The sequence below is a fragment of the Triticum aestivum genome, chromosome 7B (genome assembly GCF_018294505.1).
Source record: "Triticum aestivum cultivar Chinese Spring chromosome 7B, IWGSC CS RefSeq v2.1, whole genome shotgun sequence".
In the NCBI taxonomy this organism is placed as follows: Eukaryota; Viridiplantae; Streptophyta; class Magnoliopsida; order Poales; family Poaceae; genus Triticum; species Triticum aestivum.
In genome coordinates, this window is record NC_057813.1 from 611,460,244 (window position 1) to 611,469,857 (window position 9,614).

Consider the following 9,614-nt stretch of genomic DNA (forward strand, 5'->3'; position numbering starts at 1 on the left):
ACCATAATTTGTGTTGAGTTTCATTCATATATATGTATTGACCCCCTTCTTCTAATTAGATGTGGCAGATGCGGGATGAACTCCTACCACAAGATCGCATGCGAGCAATTCAAGAGGAATTGGCGGGATTCTTTCTTGACCACATCATCGACAAAGACGGAGAATACCATGTGGAAGTTGAGTTCAGATGTTAGGGGATTGTAAGAGATCTTATGTTGTATATACATAGCCAGTAGCATCAGATAGATATACGAAAACTTGTTGTTCGACCAATCTCTCGGAGAAGGAGAGGTCGATCACTTCTCTCTGTATATGTTCATGACGATCTTGTTGAAAATATGCCCTAGAGGCGATAATAAAATGGTTATTATTATATTTCCTTGTTCATGATAATTGTCTGTTGTTCATTCTATAATTGTATTGACTGGAAACCATAATACACGTGTGAATACATAGACCGTCATATGTCCCTAGTAAGCCTCTAGTTGACTAGCTCGTTGATCAATAGATGGTTGTGGTTTCCTGACCATGGACGTTGGATGTCGTTGATAACGGGATCACATCATTAGGAGAATGATGTGATGGACAAGACCCAATCCTAAGCATAACACAAGGTCGTGTAGTTCGTAAGAGCTTTTCTAATGTCAAGTATCATTTCCTTAGACCATGAGATTGTGCAACTCCCAGATACCGTAGGAATGATTTGGGTGTACCAAACCTCACAACGTTACTGGGTGGCTATAAAGGAGCTCTACAGGTATCTCCAAAAGTGTTTGTTGGGTTGGCACGAATCGAGACTGGGATTTGTCACTCCGTATGACGGAGAGGTATCTCTGGGCCCTCTCGGTAATGCATCATCATAATGAGCTCAAAGTGACTAAGGAGTTAGTCACGGGATCATGCATTATGGAACGAGTAAAGAAACTTGCCGGTAACGAGATTGAACCAGGTATGGGGATACCGACGGTCAAATCTCGGGCAAGTAACATACCAGTAGACAAATGGAATTGTATACAGGATTGATTGAATCCCCGACATCGTGGTTCATCCGATGAGATCATTGTGGAACATGTGGGAGCCAACATGGGTATCCAGATACCGCTGTTGGTTATTGGCCAGAGAGGTGTCTCGGTCCTGTCTGCATGGTTCCCGAACCCGTAGGGTCTACACACTTAAGGTTCGGTGACGCTGGAGTTGTTATGGGAAATTGTATGTGGTTGCCGAAGATTGTTCGGAGCCCCGGATGAGATCCCGTATGTCACAAGGAGTTCCGGAATGGTACGAAGGTAAAGTTTTATATATGGGAAGTCCAGTTTCAGTCACCAGAATGGTTTCGGGGGTTATCGGTATTGTACCGGGACCACCGAAAGGTGTCCGAGGGTCCACCGGGTGGGGCCACCTGCCCCGGGGGACTTAATGGGCTGAACAAGGGTGGGAACCAGCCCCCTAGTGGGCTGGTGCGCCCCCCAAGGGCCCAAGGCTCCTAGGGTTGAAAACCCTAGGGGGTGGGGGCGCCTCCCACCAAACTTGGGGGGCAAGTTCCCCCTTGTAGATGGGATCGGGGGGGGGGGGGGGAGGCCCCCTCTCCCATTCCCCTATAAATAGTGGGGGGTGGGAGGGCTGTCGAAACCCTTCCCCTGGCGCAGCCCCTCCCTCCCCAACACCTCCTCCTCCTCTATAGAGGTTGGCAAAGCCCTGCAGAAAAACCGCAAGCTCCACCACCATGCCGTCATGCTTTCGGAGCTCTCCCTCAACTTCTCCTCTCTCCTTGCTGGATCAAGAAGGAGGAGACGTTCCTGGTCTGTACGTGTGTTGAACGCGGAGGCGCCGTCCGTTCGGCGCTAGATCGGATCTTCCGCGATTTGAATCGCCACGAGCACGACTCCATCAACCGCGTTCTTGTAACGCTTCTGCTTAGCAATCTTCAAGGGTATGAAGATGCACTCCCTCTCTCTCTCGTTGCTAGCATCTCATCTTGGTGACATGTAGGATTTTTTTTGAATTATTGCTACGTTCCCCAACAGATCTTCTGTACTTAATGGTTTTCTTCACTCTCTTACTAGCTAGCTAGTGTGTCGAGTCCTCTCTATACGTATAATATGTAGCATCGACAAAGCACGGAGATAAGAGAGGACACTTCTCTCTGTTAGCTAGCTAACACAATATATGAAACCCCTAAATTAACCCTACAAAAACCCCAAAACCCCCACCCCCTTCAGAAAAAAAATCAAAAAATCCCAGCCCCTGAACTGCTGACGCATGGAAGGCTTTTGGTCCCGGTTGGTGGCACCAACCGGGACAAAAGGCCCTCCTGCCTGGGCAAGCCGCAGCGGCCACGTTCGGCAACCGTGACAAATGGGCCTCATGAACCGGGACAAATGGGGCTTTTTCTACTAGTGTAGAGGAAAATATCAATTGAATATAAGTAGAATAGTTGAATGAAAAACATTTTTCAATGCATGGTTGAATGTTGTGGTGGTTCTTTCTCCATGCATGGTTGCATGTTGATGTGGGTCTTATTCCATTCATAATTCTATGCTTAGATGATTGTTTCTTTTTTAGAAAAATTAGTTGTTTGCTATGAGAGAAATGTCACATATTTTTTTATATAGTGAATAAGATCACATAGCCTAATAAGTCATTTCTCGAGAATAATTTATCAACAACTGATTTACACACGAGACTATAGTTTATTCAAATAGGGATGTGACACACTCTACAAAAAAGTACAATGTCACTCACTCTAACTAAAAATATCACACACTCGCATCTAGCAGCTGACCAATGGATACATACGAGCTTATTTTTGTAACACTAGAGTATATGTTTAAATGTTCACTTTTATGGATCAAAGATAAAAATTGATTGTTTGGAATGATGATTTGAAAATGCCGATTGGCCTGACGTAACTATGGTGAAGAAATCTCATCAAGCTTTACGCAATCAAAAGAGGTGCATACAAATAATTGTTCTTTGTATATATTTTGCACGTGATAATACAAAAGATGTACTTCTATGAATGTTTATTTTTTACGGTATGAGAGAGATGAAGATGGATTATGTCAATGTTCAAAAACATCGACAAGGACCCCGAGGCGAAGCATTGAAAGGGGACGAAAATTCATCCAGTTTTATACAACACTAGTCGTCAACCCGTGCATCCGCACGGCCTAGCAAATTCATATGCATTTCATATTGAAATAAATATGTGACAACCTATATTTTGTTTGTAATGATAGAACCTTTTTATTTTATGATACACATTTGAATTCTTATTGGGGATACCCGTTTCAAATATTTGGGGAGATGTAATAGCCTGCAGAGTTTGAATGAATAGGAATCACATTTCTCCATAGAGTTTGCAAAAATATGATTCCCATGTCTTTATGTGTCTCATAATCTTAAAGAAGCATGCACTTCATAAGTAAACTCAGTACATGAAAAATAATAATCTGTAAACCAAAGGTGAAACGTTGCCTGATGAGATTTGCTAAGATCAATAATATTGAACAACATTCCGTTACTAATTGATTATATGCAGGATGTTCAAAAAGTATATTGTACATGTCTTTTTTATAAAAGAATTGAGATAAAAATGATTGTTATATACGTATGACACATTTGTATAGGGCTTTTATAGTTTGCATGTGCATGAGATTTTGTGACAGATAATACTCAGAGTAATATTCTCATGGAATTCCTATACTTGATGATGGTTTTAAAAAAACACATCTCTGCTGGTTATAAGTCCGGTATAAGATAAATATATTGGTGGCGCTATATTACTTCATAGAGTAAATAATTAATGTACAACCCAATTTTTTAAAAGTCTCATCATGAAAATTATGATAATTCTAAGAAATTTTATATCGCAAATTTTAGACCAAAAAACTATTTAACTGTAACTCAGTAAAATTTATGATTATCCCTAAGAAACATCTCATGTGTCTTGATTCTTCTCGCTTCGGCTTTCATGCTCCAATACATAACTGAGGCATACATCAATCGGTTTTGCAATCGGCATGTCTCCTTGATGTTAAAGAACTATGTACGGAAGTACTTAGGTTACTTCCTACATCCCCAAAATACCAATTATCAGGAGTAGTAGACAACACTCTAGACGGTGCAAAATATAAACTTTTACAAAGACTATCATCTATGTTCAATGGATGATAACAATAATGATTTCCAAGGTTGAGAGAAAAATTATCACAGTAGGAGATGAAGGATTGGACTATACCTCCTTTTAGATTGATTCTAGCTGTTGATGGAAGACTAAAGGTCGCGCTGATGGCTGAAGAATAGACGACGCGGCAAGGCTGAAGATTAGGAAGAGCAGCCGTAGGGAGGGATTATATGATGTGCCATCGGGGCGGGCGGCGGTCTGAAGAAGGATTTTTGCAGCAACATGTTGATGTGTTTTTCTTTCCTTGGATATGAAATAAATCAGCAGAGTGGTTTTTCGAAAGGAAATCAATAGGGACAGTTTAGGAGACCTAAGTGTGGCTTTCAAGAAAGAAGCCGTGCTTGTGGGAGAATATGATAGGTCATTGTACTCTTTATTCGGACTCGGCGTTGTAGCTTATTTTTGAACTCCGTTGTACCTATTTTAAAGGGTGTTGTTCATCTTTTCTTTTGACACATGCGTGTGTGACTTTTTAAGAGAAACTAAACGTGCTTGTGGTAGAACATGATAGGACACTGTACATCTTTTTGATGCGACGTTGTAGTTTTCTGCTCGTGTATGGTTTTCCTCTCCCTGACATTTGATGTGCATTTTTCTAGTAATATTACAATTACGTGATTTCACATATTAAACTAAATAGATTCGGTCTAGTTTTAGTTAGGTGATTTCACATATTAAAAGAATCGATTGTGAATTTATTTCATAACGCAGGATTTTTTTGGTTTGTTTTTTTCTAAGAATTTACACACAAAAAAATATATGAGCAGGCATTGTATTTTATTTTTAACATCATGCTGGAACATTATTTAATTGTATGTGTCTTTTTTTTGAGGAATATGTACGTGAATGATTTTTTAAGAATAGGGATGTGCACCCTTTTTTGGTGGCGAATTGGGACGTGGACTCTTTCATTTTTTTTTGTTGAAACATACATGGACTCTTTTTTTTTCTTTGGATTCACGTGGACTCTTTCCTGATTGTACATGTTGATACGGGGGTCTTTTATATTGCTTTTTTTTGGTGCCTGGCCTAACATGCAATCCTACGGCTATCATTGTTCTGTTTCTAGGATTAACATGGAGCCTCGTATGGTGCTTCCAATTAGTAAATATAAGATTATGTAAAAATAAAAAGCCTGTGGCAACGCACGGGCGTTCTACTAGTTATGAAACATAGGAACAAACTCACTTGCTTGAAATGAGCAGCATTCAGAAGGCACGTGAAACCCATTTGGTTCTTCAAGGGGCCGATTCATATTTGGTTCGGGAGACGTAGCGACTATCTAGGAGATGATATTACTTGGTAAAGTTTTTTTATTGACCCCGCAAAAAAAGGTTTATTTATTGAGTTTAGTTTTGAAATAAAACTGAAGCTCACCAAAAAGAAATGCCTAGTGGAAATTGATGAGCTAGTCGTCGCGGGAATTTCGTGCAAAAAGAAGCGGTGCTTACAATGTTGACATGTCAACTTTTTTCTGTTAAAGCGAATTGACAGTTCAACCGTTGAGGAAAGATCAGGGGTGCACGGATTCTGTGGGATTGGCAATCAGCAAGCCGGCAAGGGAAGGGCTAACGCGCGGTGGTGGAGACCTTTGAACACAAATGATAATGAGGACATGAGCTGGCGTCTGATGGCGGCGAGTTGATTATCTCCTTTCCGCTTGAGAGTTGAGAAACCAAATATCTGCCGTGCCCGTGCAGCCCGATCGGTTAGCCACGGTTACCCCGGTGTAAGGAGGATGCAGAAGCTGTATGGTCGAGAGAGTTAACATTGTCATCATTTATGTTTGTGCAGCCTGATGAAAGGAGTTCCATTAAATGACAGTTACAGACTTGCAGTAGTACTATTATGAACTGAAGGAAACGAGCAGTTCAACTGTAACTACTACTCCCTCTGTTCCTAAATATTTGTCTTTCTAGAGTTTTTAACAAGTGACTACATACGAAGCAAAATGAGTGAATGTACACTCTAAAATATGTTTATATACATCTGTATGTGATAGTTCATTTGAATCTCTAAAAAGACAAATACTTAGGAATGGGGGGAGTAGTATATAGTTTATTCAGCCGAAAGATAAAACTTTAAACTATATGCAACACGTAAGTAAATTCACTGCCCGATGAGAAGCATGATCATATCTTCCTCAGCCTAATTTGAGCACCGTGCTGCGGCTGGAGGGTCATCATGGTGTACGGCGCGTGCGTGTAGGACGGCGAGAGCTCAAACGAGAAGCGCTGGAGAATGGTGCTCAGTGCCATCTTAGCTTCTAGCAACGCAAAGTTCTGGCCGATGCAGATCCGTGGACCCCCTCCAAACGGGAAGAACGCCGACGGATGCTTCGCGGCGCTCGAGATGCCATCAGCAAACCTCTGTGGATTGAATTCACTTGCATCTTCTCCCCAAATATCAGGATCATGGTGGATGAAGAGAAGGGGCAAAATAAGGGTCACTCCTTTAGGATATTTGATGCTGCCAAGCTCCGTTGCCTTGTAAGTTCTTCTGGTAAGATAGGTTACTGGCGGATACAACCTAAGAACCTCATACGAAATCATTGTTACCTGCAAAACAATACACAAGATCAAGAACATTACTCCGACAACTCTATACTTAAAAACATCACATAATCCTGTTTTTCTCAAAAAAGAATACTTTTAAGTAATCCTTCTTTTCGAAAAAAAATTGTTTTCACTCACATGTATATGCAGACATGCAGTACAATTTTTAATGGAATGGAAATCTGATAGGAGTAGGTTTTATTGTTGGCTACTCTTTTATCATTTTGATGATTGTGGGTTATTTGATTTCATTTTATCCTGCAATATGTGCACAAGGCATCAATTTCGTACTTACAATCTTCAGGCGACTCAGGTGCTCATAATCTGGTGTGGCTCGTCCGAAGTGATGCAACACTTCCTCTCTTGCCTGCTCTTGCCACTCTGGGTGCATGCTTAGCACAATCAGTGTCCATGTGAGCAAGACCGATGTTGTCTCCATGCCTGCAAAGTAAAATAGCTTGCATTCCTCAATTATATCATCAATACTCATCCCTTGGCCTGCCTTCCCATTTGATTGTTGCATATTTGACTCCAACAGCAATCCTAGCAAGTCATTGCTGCTGGCTTCACCATTTTTAATAGCTCTTTCTTTTTTTCCAATAATGCCTTGCATAATCATGCGGATTTCACGATCAATTGCTCTCATCCTTCTATTATTTTTTGTTGGTAAGAACCTGCAAATGTTCTGACATGTCAGCATAGGAAAGAAAATCTTGATTTCTACTGTTTAAGTTTAACATGAAAAATGAAAGTTTCTTTGATCAGTCTACTAATTTTAACATGCTCACTCTTTACTAATTTTAACATGCTCACTCTTCCATTTCCAAAAAAAGGGAAGCCTACTATTATTCCATTTGATCACCTCCAAGCGAAGTTAAACTGCAAGTGCCTAAAATACCTACTGTATTTTCCATCAAACACCACAGACCATGTATGCAGTGCTCTACTCCATTTGCTAGAAATGATATGAGCTTGCGCTATAAAGGTTACAAGTACTCCTGCAAGTCGAAAGATATATTTTTTTTTTGGTGCAAGGGGAGAACTTACCAATAGCCTGGGATAAAAAATGTCTGAAAGGCCTGCATCAGTCTTTTAGCTAACTCCCCTTGCAGCTGGAATATTTTCTTCCCTTCCTGATAATTGCTACCAAATGATGTTCTTGCGATGACATCTCCCGTAAGATTCTGAAACTCAGAACATGTGTCAATCTCAGATAACCCTTCACCGGACATGGAATTTTCCCACCTTGTAACCATTTCTTCGCAACAGGTAGAAAAAACTGGCAGTATCCTCTGCAAATGAAACATTACTATCAGCCTATGCAATACCCATGCTGTGATTTAAAATGAGAAAATAATGAGTTTTTCATTGAACCGGCACCTTTATCTTCTCATGGTGAAAGGCAGGATTGAGGATTCTTCGGTGCTTTGCCCATTTCTCTCCTTCATGATTTGCGACTCCGTCGGCTAGCAGCTTCCCCATACGGCTACTCCTTTGTTTCCGATAGTGTCCGAGCTTGTTGGACAGAATTTCTCTCACTAGGTCCGGGTCAGAAATCATCACCCTTGGCGTTGGGCCAAACCAAGTGAATGGCATTTTCCCTGCTATGTATCAGAAGCAGAGGACATCCCTAACGAGGGAGAAAAGAAAAAGTTCAAAAGAACTTGTGAATTTGGCGACTGAAAGATTACCGTGCTCCTTAACGGCGTTGCAGAGCATGGGGTGCACGCGAGGGATGATGTCGTGGGAGCCAAGCGGCATGGGCTGTGATCGAGCCTCCCTGTTGAGCCGGGCGTCCTCCGGTGCGTCGCCGCTGAAGAGGCGGTACCGGGTGCCCCTGAGGCCCTGGGCCCGCAGAGCCCTGCCCAGCCGCCGCGGCGTCCACCATGCCCACTCCAGAATCCAGGCGGCTAACGACAGCAGCGCCACGGCTGCTGCCGCGCCGGCGATGCTCCACGGAGAGGCGTCCCCCAGCATCTGGAGACCTCGAGTTGGCTTCAGTGGAGAGGAGGAGTTCAGGAACCGTACGTAGTACGATCGTATCGCGGATTCGCAGCACGGGTCTGAGTGGAGTTAAATACAGGCCGCCGGTTGGCTTCACATGTCTGCAGTTTTGCTTCGAGGTTTTGGCTCAATTGGTGCGAGTGTGAGTAGCCTCGAGAAATTAGTTACGTGACTTTTCTAGCCATCTTTTTTTTTTTGAGGGAGACTTTTCGAGCCATCTAGAAAGCCAGAGAAGTATGGGAGACACGCCGGACATGGCGACTACATAAACCGATCAACTGGCCCTGGTGATCACGTAGGGAGGAACTTACAGGGCACAAGAATTTCCTTTTTCCCTAAAAAAGAAGTTTTTTTTGTGTGGATGCAAGGAACAAGACTGAATAGTCGTGATCAACGTCGATTTTTCTTTCCGATGCTCCCTTAATTCCAAATTATAAGATGTTTTAGTAACTTTTCTCTAAATTGCCCCGCAAAAAAAACTTTTCTCTGAATTAAATGTATAAAGTCGTGTTTTATTGCATTTGTTCACTCATTTTAAATGTAGTCCATATAAAAATATTCGAAACGTCTTATAATTCAGAACAGAGGTAATACTTCTTTCTGCAGAAAACAAACATGTTGCAGGCAAAACATACTTTTCATAAGTACTTTTTACATCTCATGTGTTCTTGCTCGACAAGTTGATTTCTTTCCACCATCTAAAGAACACATGACACATTCCCCCCCCCCCCCCCACGCCCCACCCCCCAGAAACATCGAATATCCTGCTTGAAAAGAGCGAAAACATTTGCACCATAAAAATAAAGCAAACACCTTTATGTATAAATTTCATCCAACTTTATTGTGGTGACACGCTCACATAGTTATAC

At 41.8% G+C, this 9,614-nt stretch overlaps 1 protein-coding gene across 1 annotated transcript; it reads right to left on the reverse strand.

Moving 5' to 3' along the window:
* Window positions 1–6,270: 6,270 nt before the first annotated feature.
* LOC123158869 (cytochrome P450 72A397-like) lies at window positions 6,271–8,838 on the reverse strand. The gene is made up of 5 exons (XM_044576691.1): window positions 8,433–8,838; window positions 8,122–8,342; window positions 7,789–8,033; window positions 7,037–7,415; window positions 6,271–6,744 (listed from the first exon to the last, which is right to left on the reverse strand). The coding sequence occupies exons 1-5, from the start codon at window positions 8,716–8,718 to the stop codon at window positions 6,319–6,321; spliced, it is 1,557 nt and encodes a 518-aa protein (XP_044432626.1). The 5' UTR covers window positions 8,719–8,838; the 3' UTR covers window positions 6,271–6,318.
* Window positions 8,839–9,614: the final 776 nt, after the last annotated feature.